This window comes from Epinephelus moara, chromosome 2, assembly GCF_006386435.1.
Source record: "Epinephelus moara isolate mb chromosome 2, YSFRI_EMoa_1.0, whole genome shotgun sequence".
NCBI lineage: Eukaryota > Metazoa > Chordata > Actinopteri > Perciformes > Serranidae > Epinephelus > Epinephelus moara.
Genome location: NC_065507.1, coordinates 23,063,433 through 23,090,431, shown reverse-complemented (window position 1 = coordinate 23,090,431; position 26,999 = coordinate 23,063,433). Strand labels below are relative to the sequence as shown.

The window sequence follows — 26,999 nt, the reverse complement described above, 5'->3', positions numbered from 1 at the left end:
GTGTAAACAAACCCATGTGGAGTGGACTCGTTCAGTTGGAAAAAGTCATTGGGTTGTTGCCATGTCTCTGTTAGACAGAGAAGGTCAAACTTACGATCAAGGAGGAGGTCCCAAAGGAGTTGTCCTTTGCCCGTGAGAGAACGGATGTTGAATAGTCCAAAGTTGACATCGCTGCGGTCAGTGGCGGTGCTAACATTAGCTGACCTGGCCAAGTTGGCTAATACACTGCGGTCAACAGTCCGACCGGAGTTCCTCGGTGGACGACGGGTTGTGGACCAGATGGAATTTATGGCACTGGAGTCATTGATGTGGAAGCTCTGACGGGATCCGCGGTGGATGTATTTCTGATGGGGAATGCGAGCGATGTCCGGGAAGAGGTGCAGTATCAGCGGCAGGTCAGGCAGGTGGAACCGTAGCAGGAGGAGCTCAGCAGCCGTGTAGTGGAGTAACTGGGGATTCCCACCAAAAGCTTCATGGTCGTCTGTGGCGCTCTGGTCGGTCTGACATCGCTCACACGGCCAGCTCCAGTAGGCGCTTGCAGCAGCCAAAGGGGTGGGGCCGGGCGATGCAGATGTGTCTATCTAGGCTGACCGGCTGTGCACTTTACAAGGATGCACAAACATACTATCATTCATGTCTTCACTTTGTATCCTTCATGACTTTCATTATACAATTAAAATAATGCTAATAAACACAGTCATATAGCCTTTATGGGTCTTTTATTATTAGGATTTTACCCTCCTATTGGCAGGTAGGACCACTGAGAAATGTAATTGGTGGTAAATAAGCTTGAGCTTATTTGGAGGGAAAAAAGCGTAGCCTATATATATAGCATGCACATCTTCGGTTTCCTCTTTCACCATGGACCGCACTTCTCGAAGCCTCCTTTGTATTGCATCGGCGTATTTGCTGAGGAAACGCAGGGCCCGGAGCAGTCGGTCCATCTGTGGCCACAGAGTCCTGCAAACCCGGCAGCTCCACGGGGAATTTCACCGGCTGGTACAGGAGTTACGTTTCTCTTCCATATTCGTCCTCTCTTTTAATTTTTCCCGGCCTCGCCTTGAGAATCTCGGTCTTCAATTGGCTGCTGCTTCAGCAGCGGCGCTGCTCATTTGCATAAAGTTAAGCTTCTCTCAACTTCTACTTGACGCTCTGGTCGCTGGCATCGCGCCGCTCGCTGCAGTCGACTCCCCTGACGCCCTTTGTCGCCAGCTTGCATTGAAAATGAATGGCTGCCGGCTGCTTATGATGCTCATGAAGCTTTTGGTGGGAATCCACGGTAAGGCTGCAGATGGATTTGATATAATGGACAGGACAGTCCAGACGAGCACGAAACTCACAGCCAGTCGGTTAACCCACATGATGAATGGATGAATGTTGTACCAGCAGGTAGCAGCAACCAGGTGAGGAGTGGAAGCCCGCCAACACTCCACAGGTAAACAGTTAACAGACTCACTACTGAAATGTCCGATTGTTTTGATAGTATGACGAGGTCACAATAACAATTTTGCCATGCTAATCTTGAGAATAGAGTCTATTTTAAAGTCCAGATGTCCGTTTAAAAAGACATAAAAAGCCGGAGAGCAGTGGCAGCTACACGCGCCAGCGTTCACTCAGACCGGAAGGGGAGGGACTTGAACATCTGATGAAAACATCCGAAAAATCGACCCATTACGAACAGGTATGTTTTGATTGAGCACTGCAGTTGTCTTTTTTAAAGAGTGTGATCTTTGAATCTACCTTCATCACCACTGTCATTAATGTTACTGTAAACTGGTGAGAAATCATCACCACTGATTACTGTTATACCTGGTCTGGCTGCATCCTCACAGCGTGGCACACTGCAGTACTCCCAGCGGCTTTCAGAGTCAGTAGTGTAACACCAGGGTCTCCTCTCATTGTCAGGGTTACGACAGTAGTTGCTAACCAGGCCTCTGACAAACAACAGACAGTAATAATGATAATGAAACACAGGCAAACAATGAAGGCAACATGCCATAGGTCCCCCCTTTATGAAAAACAAAATTTCTCAGTTACAGTAGCTCTTACTTGTCAGGATAGTTGTCTGGTGTACGGCTATGTTGGTGTGGCGTCTGAGCCGACCAGCTCTGGCATGTTTTGCCAGATTCAGTTACAGCAGTGGTGCCTCGGTATGCTTCACCTTTACCGGTGAAACAGGTCAGATGTGGGATGAGGGTGGGAGGCTTGGATGCTGAGCACAGAAGATGAGATGGATTGGTTGTAGAACTCGAAGAAAATACAAGTAAAGTGGTTGCATTTTAAATAAAGTCAAATTACAAAATGAAACTGACTAAACAGCTGCTGTAACAGACATTCATATACAATATACATATAAATGTAAGAGGGTCATTTATACAGCAGGAATATGTGTAACAAAGTTGAATGTACATGTGTAATAAGTATTATATTTCTACAACATTTGTTTCAGTTGTTATTACTTGACATGCTTAGGCCTCCATACTCAACACATATGTATACACTGATCAGCCAAAACATTAAACCACTGGTGGGTGAAGTGGATAACATTGATCATCTTGTTACAGTGCAATGTTCTGCTGGGAAACATTTTGTCCTGGCATTCATGTAGATGCCACTTGACGTGCTCCACACACCAGAACACCACTGCAGACAAAATAAACACTCTCAGGGCAACGGCACTGGTCAATGGCAGTGGTGACCCCAGCAGGACAGTGCGTCATGCCACACCACAAAAACTGCTCAGGTATGACCCAAGTAATGGGACAAAGAGCTCAAGGTGTTTGAACTCCAGTTTTTGTGGTGTGGCATGACGCACTGTCCTGCTGGGGGCGCCACAGCTACTGGGGAGTGCCATTGTCATAACGGGGGTTGCCTGGTCTACACTGGTGTTTATGGTGGTGGAGCATGTCAGATGGTATCTACACAAATGTCAGAACCAAAGATTTCCCAACAGAACATTGCACTATAACAAGATGATCAGTGTTGTTCACTTCACCTGTCAGTGGTTTTAATGTTTTAGCTGATTGGTGTACATTTTAACAAATGTCAAATTCATATATATATATGTATAAGATATATATATATATATATATATATAGATAGATATATATAGATAGATAGATAGATATGTGTGTGTGTGTGTGTGTGTGTGTGTGTGTGTGTGTGTGTGTGTGTGTGTGTGTGTGTATACACCTAGTTGAGCACAACATAGTTGAACTGTATACCCAACATGTTTATCAATAAGAGTTACATCATTAAATAATTATTGAATGTATCAGTGAGTAGGTGTGTTGTGTTAAATATTTGTAAGCTGCAGATACAGCACCTCTGTGCTATAACTGAAATGATGTACTACGTTTAATGATTTATTTTTGTCAAATAATGATATGGTGTATTCTTTTCTTCCTCGGGTTGCGATGCAAAGTCAGTCTGTCGTTTTGATGGTCCTGCAACAGGAAGTGGTTAAACATCACGAGGGACTTAACTCACACCTTCATTCAAAATGTGCATGTACATATTTTCTATAGTTCTTATTGCTTGTAAATGCCTTTAGTGGTTACATTTCCTCATAATTCTGCACCTGTGCAGCCAAGACACATTTTAACATTTTTACTCTCAAGTGAAAAAATAAAAAACTCTGATCCGGATTATGTCAAACCAAAAATGGGTGCATTAATACATCTACATACGTAAACATAACATGGACTCAGTCAAACAGGCGTACAATAAAGCTGTTGAGGTCTTTGATATTCATACAATGACCCAATGAAACTGAATGGAATGTCTATTTGATCTAATTTGTTTATATCTTAAGTCAGAGAATGGATTTTTGAAAGGATGAGTTTAACCTAATCTTGTTAGAATACTAGACTGTCAGACATTTAACTTGATTTCTGAGAGGTGATTCAAGCAGTCAGGTTTTATGAGAAGATCAACCTAAAATTGGCTTTTAGCTAAAAGATTTTTAGTCTCTCTGCTTCTCATCGTTTTGGGGCTGCTGTGTAAACTAAGTGTGAACACATCAAAGTCAACAAAATCTGTTATAAATGCATTTTGACTCATCTCATAATACATCCTGACTTGATTAATTGATGAAAATAGTATTGAAAAGGCATATTTAATCAACGTGGACAAGGTTGTCCTGATGAGTTACTCAATGAAGCAAAGTAATGTCTATCTAACTTTTATTTATAATTTAGGGCACTTAAATTATTGTAAACTACTCATAATTATCATTCAAAGGTACCATTATATCTTACCAGTGCAGGTTAGGGCTCCCAGGAGCAAAGCTATTTTGCACAGGTCCATGATGAGGCAGCTCACAGTTGACAAAGTCACTGAGGTACCTCCTGGGATGTGACTGCCCTCCTTTAGCATCTCAGAAAAATAAATAGGACGGCTCAATCTATTTTAGTCAATCATTGGCCAAACAAGAATAGCAAACAAACATCAGGCTTGTTTCAATCACGTGACCTCCAGTAAAATGCTGAGTACCTTTTCTGTTGTTGTTTTTTATTATATCTCATTTATATATGAGGCACATTGGGTTGCTGTTTATTGTGTATGAAATGCACTAAATAAATAAAGATTACTTTACTTTACTTTACTCCTTATCAATATGCCAATTCTTTCTCTTTACCACTTCAGTGGAATTCTCATCCATCCTGAGCATGTTGGTATGGTGTGTCCTGTGTGACATTAAAACTTTAATAATAGTATAAGTAAATGGTTTAATCATCTTTAATGGTAATACATGTGTGTGTTTGTTAAAATAATATATTGTAATACAGACTTGATTGTCATTTGACTGATGAATACAATGTGATCTAGATTAAATCTTATCAATGTGTAAGATGAAGTTAATCTTCACCTAAAAGGGACCAGTGCACTCTACTGCAAACATATATTACAAAACAACGTACTTTAGACTCTTCGGTAGGTGTTAGGTTTTAGTAACAACCTTTCAACTCTGGAAAATTGTGCAATTGTCTTTCTAAAAACAATTTAAGGGCCAATTTAAGTCAAATTCTTGACTAAGTTAATGATGAGAATCTTCTGTGTATATGTGTCTTTAAGGAGGCTCATGAGTTGATTTTCTTACACAATGAGCACTTCTTATTTTAATACTTAAATTATTTTTGTGAATAATTATTTTTAACACGGAAATCCAGATACCCCGCCCCTAGCAAATTCGAATTTGCTCTGCACGAGGACCTGGCGCAGACGAGCAGAGCCCGCTGAATCGCCAATAGGACCAATCAGATCAGTCTATCTGACAGAAGCAGGCTCTGGGCGGGCGTAACATGATGAGGACAGTGCTGCGCCATAGGAGTCGAAAAGTAAACAGCCAAAATGGCAGCCGCCTAAGGACCGCATCCATTCAATGTAGCTTTGGAAGAAACGCTAAGCCAACTACACTTATCTTTTTCCTTGAGAGAGGAACAGAAGACTGCCCTAGAAGCCTTTGTTTCCAGGAGGGACGTTTTTGCCGTTTTGCCGACGGGATAAGGCAAAAGCATAATATATCAGTTAGCCCCACTGTTCGGCAAACAAACAGGGCTTAGTGCAATGAATACGTCACCTTGTTTTTTGCTCTGATTGGCCATCGTGCTATCCAATTGCATGCGGCGGCATTTAATATGCCTCAGTAAGTGCCGCCGCTTGGGTAGGAAGGGTGTATCGGTGAGGGCCAGACTCAAAATCTTTCTAGATTTGAGTCTGGATTTCCAGGCTAGGTTATTTTACTTCTTTTGTTTGTTTTTTGAATGTAGAACATTGTTCCAGGCTGGTATGTGGATGCGGTAGCTGCTTCATCCTAGTAGTAATTGGTAAATTGGCAAAAATAAATAAATGAATACTACTACTACTACTACTACTACTACTAATAATAATAATAATAATAACAATAATAACAATAAATTAATAATGATATCTCAATGATGGATGATATCAAGCTGTATGCCAGGAATGAGCAAGACACTGACTCACTGATCCACCACACCAGGATCTACAGCAATGACATCAGCACATAAGTGTGGTCAGATGGTGTCAAAGAGAAGGAAGATGATCAGAACCAAGGGGTTGAACTGCCAGAAGGCAGCATTGCAGATGTTCAGGACAGCTACAAATACCTTGGTGTCCCGCAGGCAAAGGGGAACCATGAGGAGGCCACAAGGAAGTCAGCCACAGCGAAATACCTACAAAGAGTAAGGCAGGTCCTGAAAAGTCAGCTGAACAAAAAGAACAAGGTCCGAGCTATCAACACTTGGTACTCCACTGTCCGGGACAAACCAACCAAGATCCAGGAATACATCATGAAGATGGCCCCAAAAGATGAGCTGCTAAGTGAATACCTCAGGCAGCAGACACCTGAGAATGCAGAAGGGGAGGATGAACCATCATGGAAGGCCAAGCCCCTGCGTGGCATGTGCCACCGATGGAATGAAGAAGTGGCCGACATCAAGAAATCCTACCAGTGGCTGGAAAAGGCTGTGTGACTGTGCATGTATGTATTGATTTGACCTCAGCTAAAACCAAGGAAGTATTTTTTTAATACATTTTCTTTAAAGCATGACTCCATCCCCCATTTCATTTGTATTAAGTTTTATTTTTCAGCTCTTACAGAGACACCTTTACATGCCAAAACCAGAAACATGATTGGCTTATTGTGAATACACCAGAGGAAACAAAACATCTGTTGACATCAGACAAGTATCAGAAATCAGAAAGTATCTTCAAAGAGCACAATAAACAGTTACTTTCTGCGACTGAAGCTACAGTATTTTTTGTAAGGTGGGTAGTTTTAATTGTCTTCAATGGCTTTGTTGATCCAGTCGGCAAATGTGGAGACTCGAGCGTAGATGCCAGGTCTCATAGGAGCGGCGCATCCAGCACCCCATGAAGTCACACCCTGCAGAATGTAACTGTTCTGGCTATTACACACCAGAGGACCACCGCTGTCACCCTGCAAGGAGAACAAATAGTTTTCAGTCCAAAACTAGACTGGAAAAGAACACCAGTGAAGCATGAAGGAAGAAAAGTTTTAGATCACAGAACTACAAGTGACAGAGATATGGAAAATGTACATTCACTAACAGATGTAGGTAAAATATGTACAGACAAGTCAAGATTTATATCTAAAATCATATACACTGGGTCTTATATTACACCTTTGGCAATCATTGCAGTTGATTACAATAACATGTAGTTAATGAAGTGCTGCGCTCTGTGAGTCCATTAGAACAAGAAGCCACTTGCTCGGACAGTTTAGTCCAGTGAAGTAACATAATGGGCAGTTGTACTGAACAATGTGGCTGAATGATTTTACTTCATAATAATTAGATTTTAGTAAAAGTAATGTTTTATTTTCCAGGTCTGTAATGTCCTAATACTAAATAAAGTGCTACTGTACCACAAAAGAGACCATGGTCAACAGCAATACACAGCACTATGTAGTTTTTTGTAGTTTGTCATACCTGGCAGGCATCCATTCCTCCCTCATTGAGTCCAGCACACAACTCATCTTCCTTGATTTTCCCGTTCATGTACCGTGGACTATTACAGATCTTGTTCTCGATCACAGGGACTCCAGTTTCCTTCAGGACGCCTGCACCTCCCGTACCTGCAACACACCTCAACACAGTTATCCAGTTTCTAAATGAAACAGCAACAGATAATAAAATGTGTTAACTTTGGCTTGAATGTGGGATCATTTCTACTTATTGGGCTTTAACAATTGATAATTCTTGTCTTTTTTTGTCACCTTTGAAACTTTACCTTTAAATATTTGTTGAGCAACCTAAAGAGTCTCCAGAGCTTTTACCTTGATTTTGGAGAAAAATACTGTTTTTTCTTTATTTTTATTTTTTTAACTTTATATAATCTACAGTTGGTAACTTTTATGAAAATAACTGTCTTATTTCAGACTGTCAGTATGTTCTATGGGAATGATCTACTGGGGCCGAGACGTCTCTAACACAGCTGTCAATCAGTGATCATGGACTGCGGTCAAATTGTCAAACTAGGCAGCGCTGGTCAAATATGAATTAAGATTCTGTAGCTGCATTGCATATTTGTCATGTCAAATGTTTTCAGAAGCACAATTCAGTATACTGTTGAGCTGTAAAATGAGAATGTTTGTGACCAGCCGCTTTGTTGGACACAGTGTACTGAAGTACCAAGCCAGACCAACTATCATTTTACAGCTAAACAGAACACTATAATATGTTTCTGAAAACATCTGAGAAGAAGTTAGGGTCGGCCAGCATGTCCACACTTTTAAAAACAGTGTGAAGACCTAAATTGGACCTCACAAAGATAGTACAAGACACAGACACACACAACGTACTGTACCTTGGGTTCGACCCCATCCGGTGACATAACACTCAGTTCTAGCAGGAACAATGTAGTCCTGCTCTGGCAGACAAACTGGCAGGACTTTGTCGTTTATTATTGCAGGGCTGAAAACACACAAAACACCAGTGGTGGAAGAAGTACTCAGATCTTCTACTTAAAAATACCAATACCACAGTGTAGATATACTCAGTTACGAGTAAAAGTCATGCATTCAAACTGTTACTTACATGAAAGTACACACGTATAAGCATGTACAGGCAAATCATCATTATGTAGTAGGGCCCATTTCAGATTAATGTATATTATACCATGGTCTGGGTGAATACTCAATTCTGATTGGCTGCAGGGTGTCTGTTAAAAGGTGTTGTATTATTGGATTATAATATTGATGCAATAATGTGTACACCGTGCTGTTGGTGCAGCTGCTAAAGGTGGAGCTTATTTTCATTACGTTACATAGTGATGGTTATGTACTTCTGGGTAACATAATAAGATATTATTTGTTGATCAATTTTGAATTATTAATCTGAAAAGTACCAATTAGATAAAGTTATCAGATACGTGTAGTGCAGTAAAAAGTACAATAAGTGCCACTGAGATGTAGTGGAGTAGAAGTTCAGAGTATCTGCAAATGGAAATACTCCAGTAAAGTGCAAATACAGTACCTGAGTAAAATTACTTGGTGACTTTCCACCACTGAGTAGCAATAGTGAGTTAAGGAAGGATAGTTGCATCAGAACCACTATGATTATTAATATTTGAACCAGTGGTGACAGTAGGATGATCAGTCCAGTTTTTACCTCTGCAGTTTGAGCAGAGCAATGTCGGTATTGTTGGGTGCACGCATCAGTTTCTCCACGTTCCTTTCCTGTTGCGATGGCTCTTCACCTGACTTTGTGTGGATACCCAGGAGTACCTTGTAGTATGCAGGGTCCTCAGACCTACAGTACACAACATGTTTATAAACCTACACACAAGCTGTACAGTGGTTATCAGGATTGTAGATGTTTTTTTTGATCATCTCACTGACTTGTGAATGCAGTGTTCAGCAGTAAGGACCCACTGAGGGTGAATCAGACTTCCTCCGCAGAAATGAAATCCCCAACTGGTAGAAAGAGACAACAGTTAAACAGATGATAAATATAATATGACCCATTTAAATAATAATAAAAAATAAAAAAAATGAATGAATAAAGTAAGATATCAGCCAGCATCCACTGTTAAAGGTCCAGCCTGTAGGATTTAGGGGCATCTATTTACAGAAATGAAATATAATATTTATAACTATCTTTTCATTAGTTTATGATCTAAAATCAGAGTCATCATGTTTTTGTTATGTTACAATGAGCTGTTTATATCAACATACGGAGAAGGCCCTATTCCACATGTTGTTCTACAGTGGCCCAGAATGGACAAACAAACACTGGCTCTAGATAGAGCCATTTGCATTTTCATGTTCATAGCTTCAGCTATAGTGATGATTCACTGATGGTGTGTCCCAGCACATCCAAGGATGTATCTTTCACACATGCAATTTGGCTCCGCCAGTGACACCCGGGAAGAGGCTGGGTGACAACCAAGAACAGATTGGTGAAGACTGTTGACAGCCTGGAAAGACGGCCACCAGGGCAAGGAGGGGCAGCTCCCCAACTTGCATCTTCCACGAGGAAGACAGTATGGATACAATGATGACGACTTTGGCAAATGGCTTCATGACCAACGAGAGATGCATTTGCGGCAAGGTCTGCAAGAACGAGCGCGGCCTGAAAATCCATCAGGGAAAGATGAAATGCTTGGAGAAGGAGAGTGCAGTCCTGGAGAGATGACGGAGGAGCCCGGCCAGGAGACCCAGCACCTGCCAAGCTCTCCAGCTCCCTGCAAAGTAGTTCAGTAGCCTTGTATCAAGTGGCCTCCAGCAAGCCAGAACAGATTGTGGCACCAGTTTGATGAGGATGTAGCCAGAATCATCGAATCAACAGCAAAAGGGGATGCCGATAAATGGCTGCAGACAATGACCACCATCATTGTCACCTTCGTGGCAGAGAGGATCGGTGTGGATGAGGGCAAGACCACCAGACCCGACTACACCATGAACCCAGGGGCAGAGAAGATCCATCATCTCCGCCAAGGGCTCCGGACTCTGGCGAAATAGTACAAGGCAGCAACTGAGGAGGATAAACCACCACTGGCTGAGCTTCGCAACATGATCAGGAAGCAAGAAGGGCAGCGGTCACTGAGCCTGCTCAAAGGATTGTCTGGAAGACCCTGCGTACATTTTGGCATAGAGAAGCTGTTGCTGACCAGTGGAAAAAGGCGGAGGGCATCTGGATACCAAAGGAGAAGAATTCCATGAAGCTTGAGCAGTTCAGATATATCCCTCTGCTCAGTGTTGAGGGGAAGATCTTCTTCAGCATCCTATCCAGAAGGCTAACAAATTTCTCCTCAAGAATGCATACACTGACACCTCAGCCCAGAAAGGTGGCATCCCTGGCATACCTGGGTGCATCGAACACACTGGAGTTGTTAACCAGCTAATTAGGGAGGCACGGGAGGGAAAAGGAGACCTTGTTGTGCTGTGGCTTGACCTCGCCAATGCATATAGCTCAATACCTCACAAGCTAGTCGAGACTTGGAATGGCACCACATACCCAGAAAGATCAAGGACCACATCCTGAAGTACTATGAAAACTTCAGGCTCACTTCTGGGTGTGTTACATCAGAATCAGAATCAGAATCAGAATCAGAAATACTTTATTGATCCCCGAGGGGAAATTATTTATGTTACAGGTGCTCCTTGCAAGAGAGGAAAGATACGTGAAAAAATAAGAAATTTAAACAATAGTATTTACAAATATATAGTTAAATAAACAGGAATTACTAACAAACATAAACGTAAATATATATATACATATATATATATATTGTAAGTTGTACATCTGATTGGCACCGACTTGAAAAGGGGATAGTAACTGGGTGCACCATCTCAGTTAGCCTCCTTTCCCTAGCCATGAACATGGTAGTCAAGGCTGAAGAGGAGTGTAGAGGCCCTCTATCCAAGTCCGGAATTAGGCACCCTCCCATCAGAGCCTTTATGGATGACCTCACAGTCACCACAACATCTGTGCCTGGAGGGAGATGGATTTTTCAAGGACTGGAAAAGCTCATCTCCTAGGCCATAATGAGCTTCAAACCAGTTAAATCCAGGGCCATGGTGCTGAAGAAGGGTAGAGTGACAGACAAGTTCTGTTTCTTTCTGGATGGCATGGCAATCCCATCTATTACCGAGAAACCAGTCAAGAGCCTAGGCAAGGTCTTTAACTGTAGTCTCAAGGACATCGCCGCAGTCCAATCAACTTTCAAGGAGCCTGAGACATGATTCACAGCTGTCGACAAGTCTGGCTTACCTGGCAGGTTCAAAGCATGGATTTACCAGCATGGTGTCTTACCTCACATACTCTGGCCTCTTTTGGTTTGGGAACTGCCCATTGGTCCGACAGCCCATTGGTTCAACATCCCATTGTTCCGACCATATTAAACCCATTGTTCCAAAGTCTGTTCCGAAATCATCATGATGCCCTGTGGTTAAGGTCTGGTTAGGTTTAGGCACAAAAACCACTTGGTTAGGGTCAGGAAAAGATCATGGTGTGGGTTAAAATGAAAAAGAAAGTGACAAACACATAAGCCGTGAGCCTGCTCCGCCTCAAGCCTTTCCCAGCTGACCCAGAGCCGGTCGTAGTGCACCATACGCCCACTGCGAGCTGTTCAGCACCGCGGACAGTCGGACTAATGGGATGTCGAACCAATGGGCTGTCGGACCAATGACATGGACCCTTTGGTTTATGAGGCTCCCTGTGCATTTCAGGATCGATTTTAAGGTTCTTTTATTAGTTTTTAGATGTCTTAACGGTCTTGGGCCTTCTTGTTTATCTGACCTGCTTTTACCATATCAACCCTCGCGGACTCTGAGGTCCTCCAGCACAGGCCTTTTAACCATACCACAAGTTAGGACTAAAGCACACGGGGAGGCGGCATTTAGTTATTATGGAACCCGAATGTGGAACAGCCTGCCGGAGAACCTCAGGGCTGCAGAGACTGTTGATGTTTTTAAAAAGAGGCTCGAGACTCATCTTTTTAATCAGGCTTTTAACTGATCTCTTTATTTATCTATTTTAAATTCCTTTTATCAGGCTTTTAATCTATTTATCTATTTGTTTTTGCTCTTACCCTTCCTCTTTTTACGTTCTTATCTCATTTAATCGTTATCTTTTATTATTTTGGTTAGCCTATAGGTTTTAGTTTTTATGCATTTTATGTCTCTGTTTTAGATCATTCTTACCTAGCTATTAACTAGCTAAATAGCATTTTGTTTATTTGGTTCATTTTATACCTTTTATACTATCCTACTGTTTTAGTCCCTCAGTTTTTAGCTCCGGTGTTTCCTCATGGGAAACACACTGAGAGTTGTTCCTGGTCTACCGATGGGGGTGCCGTCCCGTGGACAGCTCTGACCTGGGTGGCTGAAGGGCACTGCACCTCGGTGTGGAGCCTCCTGTCTGCCCAGGTCAGGGTGGTCTCTACGGCGGCGCTCCCTGTGGCCGTGGACCGTGGGCCCTCTCAGTGTGGACGATCCCCAGAGGTGGCTTTTTCCTTGCCTCGGGTCTCGGTGCTCAGCCATGTCTCTTTAGTAGCTAGTGTGTGTGTGTGTGGGTGTGAGCTTGTGTGTGTGTGTGTGTGTGCATGTGTGTGTGTGAGTGTGTGAGTGTGTGTATATTTATGTATCTCTATGTGGGGTGGGAGGGTTGGGTTTTCTCTTTTCTTTTTTGTTTTCTGCTTTGGTTCTTTGTTGTTTTTAACCTGTGAGGCACTTTGTGTTACTGTTGTATGAAAAGTGCCATATAAATACAGTTGATTTGATTTGATTTGATCTCTGGAGCAGGAGCGATTCTCCGGCTTGTTCCCAATGCTCTGGGAAGTGCTTGCTTGAGCACATCCTCAGCAGTTGCCCAATAGCCCTTGGGGAGGGCCACTATAGTTGGCGGCAGAGACCAGGACCGAAGACAATTACTGAGTCCATCTACAACACTGTAGCCAAGAACAACAATAAGCAACAAAATGCCAAGAACACCATCACCTTCGTCAGGGCTGGGGAGCAGCCACCAATACAATCCAAGTCCATAACCCGCCTTTTCACCACAGCACTAGACTGGGAGCTGCAGGTCGACTTGGGGAGACAACTCAAGTTCCAAGACTACATCACAACAAGCTCCCTGAGGCCAGATGTGCTCTCATCAATTTTTTCAAAGCAGGTGCTTCTCATTGAACTGACAGTTCCCTGGGAGGACCCCATTGTATACATTAGAGCAGGGGCCTTCGACATTTTTTAAGCTAAGGACCCCTTAGCTGAAAGAAAGATGGAGCAGGGACCCCCTACTGCATATATAGTATAAATTGCATTGCATATTAAATCATGTAGGTGGATGTCAGGCAGAAGGCCATATCAGCCTCAGGCTGCAGTCTTAAGCTGTATTTGCTTTTCAGGTAGGTGAGGGAGGAAACTAAGAACTAAGATAAGTTGTTGCCAAGGGTAAAATATGTTGGATTCATGTTCATGTATATTTTAAGACATTTAATTTTGAAAAGAAAAAATCAAATTTTCAACAATTATCAAAAGAATAATTTGGCCCCCTGCAGTAACTCTGTGGACCCCCTGGGGGTCCTGGACCCTATGTTGAAGACCTAGACATTAAAGGTACAAAGTGGGGCATCATCTTTTAAAAACCCAATATCACTTATACTTTAATCATATTTTGCAAATGTTGCAAGACACTTTTTACTCACGTGGTCTGGAGGCTGATTTGCCAGGGCCACGAGTGAGGTTTAGACACGCAGCCTCCCACAATCCGACCAAAACAACGCTTTGGTTTGGTGACTGGCGTCCCACATTTCGATTCAACTATAAGGAAAGCTCAGAGTCATGAATTCTTGCAGGAGAAGTGAAACTCAAACTTTGAATTTGTTTAAATTGGTGTCATCTAACAAGACTTAAAGTTTACAGCCATGGCAAGCAGCCTGTGAGGATAATGCTGACACATGGTAAAACAAAATAGTTAGATGGACAAAAAATTTATTCTATTATTAGACTCTTAACATTAGATAGGAGCGAGTTGTAAAGTTTGACCTGAGGCCACGTTAAACAAAACCCAACTGATTTCTTCATTTGTGTTTTCAAATACCGCTCTTCCCATAATTCCAGGTTTGCAGTACATGTGTGGATTGGACATTAGATACAAAATCAGACAAAGGCTCTACGGGATGATTTTTTTTCCCGTTGCAACTATCATGTTTTTTTTTGTTTTTTTTTATCATGTACAGATTTTTAGGCATTCTATCATCTCAAACAACTTGAAAAATAACGCATGAAGCTGCTGTAGATGGAAAAGAAATCTCCCTGGGGAAGCATGCCCCTTTAAGAAAAAGGGGGAGATTTCACTCAGGACAGCACACAGGTGGTTAAAAAGCTCAGTGATCGATTGTAATCCTCTACATACAAATAGGTTTCACATACCACAGTTTGGGATTTGACAGTAGTCCCATTTTGTGTTATTGTCAGTAGTATAGCACCACGGTCCGCTCGCATCATTGCCTGGGTTTCTGCAGCTCTGACAGTGACATACAAAGAGGGAGTCAATGAACTCAAAACAAAAACAATGATTTACCAGATTTTAACATGAATGTGTTCATTACATCCAGAGCAAAACTCAAAAAGTCTATCACTCAAAATGTTAATACAGGAATACACACACATACTTACATTTCCCTCCAGCCCCTTGTCAGGGTGAGTTTCTGGGGTGAAGCTCTTGTGTTGGTGAGGGCTCTGAGCACTCCAGGCCTGGCAGGTCACACCCTTAGCGGTGATGGAGATTGGACCCCGGTATGTTTCTCCATTTCCAGTCTTACAGTCTAATGCAACCAAAGGGGGGGGGCAGCAAATCAATCATACAGCTAACTAAAAGTGTACAAATGCATAATGTAGAGGTTGACTAATTTACCTTTGTGTGGTGGAACTGCAGTGGATGGGGTCTGGGGATCAGGTGAGGCTGTGGGTGTCTCTTCCGTAGAATTGGTGGGGCATTGCTCCAAGTTGCAGAACTCCCAGCGGACACTGGGGTCTGTAGTGTAACACCAGGGAGCTTCGTCTCCATCTGGGTTTCTGCACAGGTTCATCCTGAGGTCCCTGTTGAAAGAGAAAGCGTGGAACTTCAGGACAGCAGGAACCTTTCTCTACAAGATTTTGTGTTTTACTCTCAGAATCAAAGGAACCAATGATCTCTGTTGGTTTGTTGTTGCTATTTGAAGCTCACGCTTTGGGGTAGCTCTGTAGAGTATAGCTGTGGTTGTGTGGAGTCATGGCGCTCCAGTCTTGGCATTTTTTTCCACTGACAGTCTCTGATGTCATGCCACGGTAACTTGACCCATCCCCCTCATAACAGTCCTCCTCCTCCTCTGGATGGGTCACTGACTCATCTACAGCAGGAGACAGGAAATTGAGCTGATTCAATTATGCCGTTTACATTTGTCACTCACCACTGACATTGATATTGTAGTTAGGTAAGCGATTGTGGTCACTGATCACTGGCATACCTGTATCTCCACAGCGCGGCACATCGCAGTACTCCCAGCGAGTCGCATTGTCAGTGGTATAACACCAGGGCATCGCCACATTGTCAGGGTTACGACAGTAGTTCTCATCCAGGCCTCTGACAAACAACAGACAGTAATAATGAACACATGTAGAGCCAACGATAAGGTGACAGACCGTATGTCCCTCTTTTATGAAAAGCCTTTAAAAGGGTTTCGGTCATAGTAGCTCTTACTTGCAGGTGTACATTTGTAGGTAGTGGTGTTGGTGTGGCGTCTGAGATGACCAGCTCTGGCATGTTTTGTTTGATTTAGTCACGGCAACCGTGCCTCGGTACGCTTCACCGTTACCAGTGACACAGGTCAGCTCTGGGGCGATGGTTGGAGGCGGGGTTGCTTAGCACAGATGATAAGATGGATTAGGTGGAGAACTTGAATAAAAAAAAAGTAGTGGCAGTGTTTTAAAGCAGTCTTGTGGGTCCTCCATTAAGGATGGGCAGCAAGTGACTCACAAATATATCAACTTTGTAAAAAACACACTCTGTTTTGAAGTACAGTGAATTTATGGCACAAAGCTTTGACTCTGAAGTGCCTTTCCCCGCTATAGAGTGAGGGACTAATGGATAGCCACATGACAGAGACAGCTAACTAGCTCAGTGATGTGGCCAAATGCAGGTATGATGCTGAATACATTGAGCTGTGTGGACCTTGAACAAATGACGACAGAGAAATCTGGACCCCATGGCTTTCAGAATTCAGAATAGAATTACTGAATAGTTCCTGGAACAACCACAATGGGATATATATATATATATATATATATATATGTGTGTGTGTGTGTGTGTATTGTGTTAAAATTTTGTAAGCTGCAGATGGAGCTCCCCTGTGCTTGACTGAAAAGATGTACTATGTTAATCGTTTTAATTTTGTCAAAAAATGACAATATCAAAATAATTGATGTGGTATTTTCTTTTCTTCCTCAGGTTGCAGTGCAGGGTCAGTTTGACAGTTCGGTGGTCCTGCAGCAGGAAGTGGTTAAACATCACGAGGGACTGAAGTCACACCTTTTGTCTAAAGATGTTCACACCTGCGCAGCTAAAACACATTTTTACATTTTTACTCTTGTGTGCATAAAATTCCTCTGACCCTGACTCTCAGTGATGGAAGCTTGGACGGGTATAAGGTGTTACGATAGTGAAATAGAGCAGAAGTAAAGGAAACACATAAAATAGGAAATAGGAACACTTACTGCAGCGGGGTATGTCGCAATAGTCCCATCGTGTGGACGGGTTGGTGGTGAAGCACCATGGTCGGCGTTCACCATCAGGGTTTCTGCAGAAGTTCTCTACAAGATCTTTATCTGAAAAACTAGAGGAATCAAAAAAAAAAAAAAATTGTCAGGACAAAGATCAGTGTTTAGCTTCTAGAAGATTTGTTTTATTTCCAAGATTCAATACTTTATTGCTATAACATGATTGATTGGAATTTGACTTAGTGAGCTCACTTACACAGAGACAAAAGGCAAAAAAAATAGTGCTGCTTTGGAACTTGGATGTTCTGGTCTTAATACTTGTTAGTCTTTTGTGAGAAGAATGTAAATTAAACAGGTTGTTTGATGGGTGAGAGGGGTCCTTTAAAACTTTAACTCTAACTTTAAACTCCCTTTGTAGCCTGACCTTTTAAATTTCTGTTAGGGGTGTGACATCACATCCAGTAATTCTGGATACCACTATATCCAGCTGTCTATTGTCCTCAGCTGACATGTTGCCAAACCACAAAGTTATTGCGTAGGTCAGGAGGCCCTCTACTGCTGCTCTATAAAACTGCATCAAACACCCTGGATGTCCACATTTTTGAAATTGTAGTAACCTCCTGAGAGCCAGGCTTTTGTTTGGTATGCATTTCTAATTTCTCCTCGCTATTTGGGATTAGTAGGACCTGATTAGCTTAAAAACTAAGCATTGTCTTTGAACGGGAAGTAGTTTTGAAAAAAAAGTCCATAGGGGGACAATGGGTTGTTCGGTTTCTTAGTTAATACATTCTTCCTGATAACATTTATCAAATTTTATGTAATACTGCGTGTGGTTGGTTGATAGATTGATGTGCTGTTTTGTCGTCTTACGCGTGAGGGTCATAGCCATGGCTGTGAGGTTCCTGGGAGTCCCAGCGTTGGCAGGTGTGGCTGTTTTCTGTAATGGAGAATCTTCCTCTGTAGTCCTCACCATTGCAGTGAATACACTCACCTGTAAAGGAACAAGCACAGACACATGACATTACCTCTCTGCTGTATTGGTCTACTGTGGCACTTTTGATAACACTTTATACCACACACACACACACACACACACACACGCACTATGCATATATAAGGTTGGAAAGCAGAAGAATTTATGATACAATAGTTTGTATTTGTGCTTTCCTGTCACTGATATCACACACAAACAAACATAATAATAAACACATGAAATAAATTATTTACCAGGGCAGATGGCTACATCGCAGTATTCCCAGCGGGTGTCTGGGTCAGTGGTGTAACACCAGGGTCCCCCACTGGCTCCATCAGGGTTCCTGCAGAAGTTGGACTCCAGCTCTGCTCGGGGATATTCCTCTGGTGTAATGCTGCAGCACACATTGAGAAAAATTACATGAACAGTCATAAAAAGGATATGATGTGATGTGTAAACTGACATGATGTTGCATGAATACATACTTAGGCGTGTGTGGGAATCTTTCATCCCATCTCTGACACGTCTTTCCTGTTTTTGTTGTGGACTTTGTTCCTCTGTATTGTTTTCCTGTTCCAAATGTACACTCCAGGATGTACACTGCACAAGAAAAAATATACACCAAAGGAAACTTTCAGCTTTGCATATCTGATCATTCAATAAAACCAGCTTGGTATTTAGGTGGAATGGTTGTTGACAAGTTTACTGTATCATGCACTGCAGAGTTATGGAGCTTTTTTCCTGTCTAACTATAACTAAAAAGTTGGTGCAATTTGGACATGCAACGAGTGTCTTCTTTCAATCTGAGGGCATCACTCATTGATTTCACGTTTAGATTTTGTTATGCTTTCACATAAAACCCTGAAGAAAAACAGGTAACACCTTACTTGAAGGTATCTAGGGTGACATGACACTGTCATAACTATGACATGATACGGTCATGAACCTGTCATGAACATTATGTACATGTCATAAACGTTTATGACTGCTGTCATTAAGTGTCATTTGGTTTTTGTTATGACAACTTGACATTAATCAAAGTGACATTGCCAGAAGTTGTCTTTGTCATGACAACTGACATTAACAAGAAATGCACCTCTTTTTGTGTTTATGATAAGTTTACATAATGATTATTATTGTCATGACAAAGACATCTTCTGGTAATGTCACTTTGATTAATGTCCAGTTGTCATAATCAAGACAACCCAAACAATGTCAACTTGTCATTACAAAAATTGAATGACACTTAATGACAGCAGTCATAAACGTTTATGACATGTACATAATGTTTAAGATACGTTCATGACAGTGTCATTTCATAGTTATGACAGTGTCATGTCACTCTTATGTAGATACCTTCAAGTAAAGTGTTACCGAAAAAGATAACGCCCTGAGGACACACTCCAAACATCACTGATCATGCATCATATGCGCTAAATATTAACGACAATGTGATGGAGGCTAAATATAAAGAAGAATCTACACTGATGAACAGTATGTGCACTGTTGTAGAAAAGACTTTGGTTTGTTTATGTAGATGAAAAGACAAAAGACTTGCCTTTTTTTTCATACAACACTGTGCTTTTTCCGCGCTCAGCCATCAGTGTTTTAGAGTTGTCCGGTGCTGTCCAACACCCATCATCCCTTTGATTATATGTGAAAGACCTGTGAAAACACAGCAGGTGTCGAGTCAGAATGTTTAGCTTTGAATGTAAAAGTTAAATGTTAAGGTAAAAATTGGATTTTAAAGGTGTGAACTTACCTGCATGTGAAGGATGTTTCAGTGTCACATTTGGCGGCACATTCAGTCACGTTGTTAACTGAGTACTGTCTTCTCTGCAACGAGAGGATCTGTGCTCCCTTAATTTTGGTGTAGCCATCCACCTCAGTACCACTTGCTGGAATCAGGGACAAAACTATGAATTCATTGTCAAATATACAGTACATTTTTAGCATTCAAGCTCGTATAGGCAGTGATGCCTTAATTCTGGCATCACTGGGCAAAAATCCCCTTATAAAGTTTAATTGCAGTTCAAGTGGTCTGAAAGAACACTAGATGTGTGCATCTTCACTTGGCTCTGTTTTCAGGTTTGAGAAAATCTAGACCGTGACAGAAGACTTTGGTCAATCACAGGCTGTTTTCAGCGAAAGCAGCTGTCAGTTATGTTAATCACAGCACGTAAATTGTGGTAAACTATCAAACTAGGCAGCACTGATCAAATATGTCTCAAGATTCTGTTACTGCATCGCCTATTTCTCATCTTATATGTTATCAAAAACATGTTTTAATACAGCTCAGCTGTAAAATGTGAAAGTTTGTGACCCAGCCGCTTTGTTGAAAACAGTTGAGCAAAACATTTTACAGCTAGTACTCTAAATATATTTCTGAAAAAAAAGAAGACAAAATTAAATCAGTTAGTTTTATGTGCATTCCTACCCATCTCATAATACATCCTGACTTGATTCAATGATGAAAATAGTATTTAAAGGGCATATATTATCAACGTGGACAAGGTTGTCCTGATGAGGTACTCTCACAGTGAAGCAAAGTAATGTCTGTCTTACTTTTATTTATAATTTAGGGCACTTAAATTATTGTGAACTACTCGCAATTGTCATTCAAAGGTACCATTATATCTTACCAGTGCAGGTTAGGGCTCCCAGGAGCAAAGCTAGTTTGCACAGGTCCATGGTGAGGCAGCTCACAATCGACAAAGTCACCGAGGTACCTCCTGGGATGTGACTGCGCTCCTTTAGCATCTCAGGAAAATAAATAGGACGGCTCAATCTATTTTTAGTCAATCATTGGTCAGACAAGGACAGCAAACAAGCAACAGCACTTTTAATAATGTGACCTCAAGCACACTCATCTTTTCTTTTTTTTTTTTTTCAGTAACCGCTTATGGTAATACATGTATGTATTTCTTAAAATAATACATTGTAATACAGACTTGATTCTCATTTGACTAATGAATACTATGTGATCTAGATTACATCTAATCAATGTATAACATAAAATTAATCTTCAACTAAAAGGATCAATTACAAACAAACGTTATTACAAAACATCATACTTTAGACTCTTGAGTAGGCGTTAGGTCTGAGTAACAACTGTTCAGTTGTGGGAAATTGTGCCACTGTCTTTCAAATTCTTGACTAAGTTAATGATGAGAGGCTTCTGTGAATATATGTCCTGATGGAGGCTTTTCAATTAATTTTCCTGCGTAACGAGCACTTCTTATTTTTAATACATTAAGTATTTTTGTGGATAATAATACAGGACATTGATCCGGGCTGGTATGTCGATGGGGTAGCTGCTTCGTCCTTGTAGTAATTGGTGAATTAGCAAAAAACAAACAAACAAAAAAAAAGTAACGATACATTGATGATAATTTTAAACCTGAAAGAACTGAATTCTGTTTGCTTCTGCTGCTGCTCCCAGCTGAGGCTTTTGCTAGCTGCTGTTGTTAACACTGATAACAGTGTGTTATCATTAATGATGAGAAATATTTCCTACAGACTAATACAGCAGTACCTCAGGGTTCTGCTCTTGGTCTTTTAGCTTATACATTAATGACTTACCACAATCATGTGTCGGAGCAGGTTTTCAGATGTATGGGGATGATACAGTCATACATGTATCTGTGAAAACATCTCTGGCAGCTTCCAGACAGCTGTTATGTCGTTTACATTCCATCGCAGCATAGTTTGAAAAGTCACATCTCTCACTTAATATTAACAAAACGGTGTGAGTTTGCTTCTCTGCCAGTGTTCGCTCATCAACAGAAGCTAATGTGTTAAATCTAAATATTAATGGACAAAATATCAAACAGGTCAGGTAAAACACCTCGGCCTCATATTAGATTCACAACTAAAATTCGAGAAGCATGTTAAGATGGTGAGCAGGGTTGCAAAAGCAAACTTCCGTACATTTAGACTTATCAGGGACTGTCTCCCATTTCACGCTGCAAACAGTTTTGTGCATGCTATGATTTTTTTCACATTTAAGTAAATGTGTAACCTCTTGGTCACAAGCGACATCTACAAAAATAAAGCCTCTTATGATGATATATAATCCAGCCATTAAAATTTTGCAAAGGAAACCAATAAGAGCACATCATTGTCATGTTCTTCAGAAATTAAATATACTAAGTTTTGATTATTTCAATAATTTTGCCAATTTCAAACTCATCCAAAAATGCCTAAATAATCAGGCTCCCCGGGTGCTCAGTGAACTTGTGGTTCCACTGAGAGCTTCTGGCTCAATAACACACGGAGCAGCCAGTGGCACTGAGAGCTTCTGGCTCAATAACACACGGAGCAGCCAGTGGGAATTGTAAGGTTCCCCTGTGTGAATCCTCATTTGGAGAAACAGCTTTTTCTGTCCGTGGAATTAAAATTTGGAATTCTTTACCTTCAGAACTTATACTGGATCCTGATTTTGATCACTTTAAACTCAAACTGAAGCAGTTGTGATGCAGTCATGAATAATTTGGTGCTTCCTATTCTATGGTGTTAATTATATATTGCAGTTTATATGTTGCATTGTTCTGTCTATACTTTTACTGTTGTGTGTACTTTACACTGTCACTTGTGTTTTCGTTGCTGAGCCTTTTGGATTTTAACGCTCAGCTGGGGATGGGCATTGCAAATTAGCTCAGGCTATAAATTCTATTTTATTTAATTCAATTTTATTTATAAAGCCCAACATCACAAATCACAATTTGCCTCACAGGGCTTTACAGCATACAACATCCCTCTGTCCTTTGGACCCTCACAGCAGATAAGGAAAAACTCCCCCCAAAAAACCCTTTATCAGGGACAAAAATGGTAGAAACCTCAGGAAGAGCAACTGAGGAGGGATCCCTCTTCCAGGACAGACAGACGTGCAATAGATGTCGTACAGAACAGATCAACATCATAAATTAACAGTATTCCATATGACACAATGATACATAAAGAGAGAGAGAGACAGAGAGAGTAATGACAGTAGCTTACAACAACATTAATTTAAGTAATAATATTCTAATAATACTTATGGCTATTGTAGTACAATAGGTTGTAAACATATGTTAATATATGATGGTATATGTATGTGACAATAATAATCATATGTGTATTATAACAGTAGAAGTATGACTAATAGTAACAGCAGCAGCACAACCACACACGTCACACTATCCAGGCACCGCTGCGATACGAGGTAACCTGCGAGACAGTGGAGCACAAAGGCTCCGCAGAAGAAACCGAGTTAGTGGCATGCAGAAGAGCCGACTTAGCGAGATGCAGTAAGAGCAGGGCCGTGCCGCCCATAGGGCAGGTTAGGCAAATGCTATTGGCGCCAGCATGCCAGAGGGCGCCAGGGAGTGAGGTGGTTTCTTTTGTTGTTGTTGTTTTTTGTTTTTCTTCCCCATTCTATTCGAAAAATTAGACAAGAATACACTACAAAACAACAACAGTACATATAGCCATACGTCTTTAAATAATAATGAAATAATATTTCTAATTTAAATTTCTGCCTGCCTGGCATCCCTCTGCCTCTCTGGCAGGCAGCATCAATTTCGCCACGGTCCCTAACCATCATTAGCCGCTAATGATTAGCGGTTAGGTTACTACTACGTAACGTTAATGTCAATGTTACTGCGACTTCATTAGCCACTTGTTTTAGGAATACTTTCAGCATTCAGCTAGAGTTAATGTCAGTTATTGTTGCTCCCATCTTAGAGAAAGTTAGAAAAAGAAAGACTCAGTGTTTGGGGGAATGAATAAGCAACATAATTGAATATATTGGCCTATCTTTTCTTTTAATGTTTAGTGTGCCGCTGCACAAACCACTCACTGTTTACCAGCCAGGCATATATTCATATACTGTATATTTATGTTTTCCAATTTTCAGATTTGTGCAATTTGTGATGTTACAGTTACATTTTTTATATTCTGGCTGTTTGCTGTGTTTAAAATGTCATTAGATCAAGGCAGGCTGTAATGTTAGGTGCTATTATGGTTATGCCATGATGGTTTCACAGTCAGCAGCTATTTGATTAATATATTGTAAAAGCCCAGTTTGTCAAATATATGTATCTCCTCTTTTTAGATGCACTTCTGAAGTATTTGTCCCCCTGCTCTGCAAATCCTGGGCCTACCAATGTAACTGCAGCCACCTCATCCACTTCAGCACCAAGTGATGCAGCCTCAAGTGCATCTCCCTCCCACACACAAACTGCCAGTGGAGAAATAAGATCACATTCTCCGATCCCCTATGTAGACTGTTAAGAGATTAACAAGCTTTTTTTTATTTATTGTGAACTGCAAGTTAATATAACTTAAGTAATGTTCATGTTTATTGCAATGCAACATTTGTTTAGTAATTAATAAAATCCAGACATTTTTTCAGGAAGTTTTTGAAATGTATCTTCAGTAGTTTTTGAAAACCAAGGTTTGAACCGAACCGTGAGTCTGGGGGGGCGCCAGCAAATACGTATCTTGCATAGGGTGCCAAATTGGTCAGGCACGACCCTGAATGTGTCTTAAATGTGTGTGAACCCCACTGCGCTGAGGGAAAACTGAACAGCGGGACAGCGTGAGTGCTGTTAATGTACACATATACGGTAGATGAGGTCATGTCATAGTGTGCTGATTATTTCAACCGACTGTGTATTGTGTATGTTCCTGACCGAATTAGAGGGGAGAAAAGGCACACAAGAAAGCCGTGATTTACTTCCGGGTGTGTTTGGCGCGCAAGCAGCACACCGGAGTGAGAGAGTGAGTTTGATTTCATGATTTGAACAATTTACAGGAGTTCATGTAAAAATATTCCAGTTGTTCATGAACGTACATTGACTGTGAATTAACACTTTTTCATGTAAAGTGACTGTGTGTTATGTGGCTCAAGAAGTGTATTTATTTGTGTTTATTTTTTTATTTACTTTTACTCAGGGCTGAGCCACTACTTTTGTCTTTGGATAGCATTGTTGCCTTGATAGCACTTTTTGATGATGCTGACACTGTTGCTAATACTGTTTAGAGTTAAGAGACAGTATTAAGCTCTTGTAAGGGAAAGTGTGGTGAGACATATTTGCTTTATTCTGGAAAAGCAATCCTAAAGCTATTTTTTTGTTTGTTTGTTGTCTCTAAATTAAATAAATTAAAGCTGCTGATTTCTGGCAGTCGGGGAGTAAAGACCCACAAAAAGTAGTTAATCTGTGTCAGGTCTCCTCATTTTATGACCAGGCTACATAACATATTAGCGTTAGAATTTAGAGAAATGGATTTCCAATCAAAGGTCAGAGAAACTGCATCAACCAAAGCAGTAAGTGTCATTAATCTCCGTCTGAGGGACAGAATCAGCCTTCAAAATGAGAGGGACATTTTTTGACTTATCTTCAATATAACCTAATGTGCAGGTTCAACGCCTTCACTGAACTTTGGAGATAAATAAAATAAGTAAACAGTTACTCATAATGTCACCTGAAAGTAAAGATTGTCTTGTTGTCATAAACACCCACACACACACTTTTGGACGTTCATGTTGGCTGTAGCGATACACAGTGTTTGGCCAGAGTGACTTTTTCTTAATCCCTACAACAGCGGTGACGAGTGCAGTAAGAGTTAGTAAGACTCATAGTAAGGACAGTCACACTTATGAGAAGAATCAGATTGAAAAATACAGTAATTACAGAAGCATTCGGTCTCTGTTAATTCACTCACGCAAAGGAATGCACAAACTGCACTGTGATTTTCAGACAAACTTTACTTGACTCTCACGCGTAGCTGTCGCGGGACTTTAGAAACAAGAAAGTCGAGAGGTTACTGGTAGTTTCCTTTTATAAGGAAATATCCAGGTAAACACTGCTAAGATACATAAATAGTCACTTGTGCCTGAGTGCGACTATGCTGTATGCTAGAACTGATGGAGGATGATCTTGTATTTTTGCCGATGTCTGTAGGTTTGTCGAATGTGTCTTAAATGTGTGTGAACCCCACTGCGCTGAGGGAAAACTGAACAGCGGGACAGTGTGAGTGCTGTTAATGTACACATATACGGTAGATGAGGTCATTTCATAGTATGCTGATTATTTCAACCGACTGTGTATTGTGTATGTTCCTGACCGAATTAGACGAGAGAAAAGGCACAGAAGAAAGCCATGATTTACTTCCGGGTGTGTTTGGCGCGCAAGCAGCACACTGGAGTGAGTTTGATTTCATGATTTGAACAATTTACAGGAGTTCATGTAAAAATATTCCAGTTGTTCATGAACGTACATTGACTGTGAATTAACACTTTTTCATGTAAAGTGACTGTGTGTTATGTGGCTCAAGAAGTGTATTTATTTTTTTATTTACTTTTACTCAGGACTGAGTCACTACTGTTGTCTTTGGATACCATTGTTGCCTTGATAGCACTTTTTGATGATGCTGACACTGTTGCTAATACTGTTTAGGATTAAGAGACAGTATTAAGCTCTTGTAAGAGACATATTTGCTTTATTCTGGAAAAGCAATCCTAAAGCTATTTTTTTGTTTGTTTGTTGTCTCAAAATTAAATAAATTAAAGCTGCTGATTTCTGGCAGTCGGGGAGTAAAGACCCACAAAAAGTAGTTAATCTGTGTCAGGTCTCCTCATTTTATGACCAGGCTACATAACATATTAGCGTTAGAATTTAGAGAAATGGATTTCCAATCAAAGGTCAGAGAAACTGCATCAACCAAAGCAGTAAGTGTCATTAATCTCCGTCTGAGGGACAGAATCAGCCTTCAAAATGAGAGGGACATTTTTTGACT

The 26,999-nt window shown here is 41.0% G+C and overlaps 1 protein-coding gene across 47 annotated transcripts in view; it reads right to left on the bottom strand.

The window, feature by feature from the left end:
* The window catches only part of LOC126398131 (plasminogen-like), a 192,159-nt gene that overhangs the window by 128,182 nt on the left and 36,978 nt on the right, over window positions 1-26,999 (bottom strand). For 37 of the 47 annotated variants that reach the window (XM_050057357.1, XM_050057527.1, XM_050057551.1 and 34 more), the window contains exons 3-4: window positions 2,050-2,212; window positions 1,810-1,934 (exon numbers count right to left, since the gene is read on the bottom strand). In XM_050057357.1, coding sequence (XP_049913314.1) covers window positions 1,810-1,934; window positions 2,050-2,212 — 288 coding nt within the window. Of the gene's footprint in view, window positions 1-1,809; window positions 1,935-2,049; window positions 2,213-4,259; window positions 4,372-6,586; window positions 6,965-7,475; window positions 7,622-8,352; window positions 8,460-9,155; window positions 9,297-9,385; window positions 9,461-14,193; window positions 14,309-14,920; window positions 15,015-15,166; window positions 15,316-15,404; window positions 15,590-26,999 lie in introns of those variants that run through there. The other 10 variants (XM_050057593.1, XM_050057628.1, XM_050057644.1 and 7 more) reach the window with 6 other exon arrangements.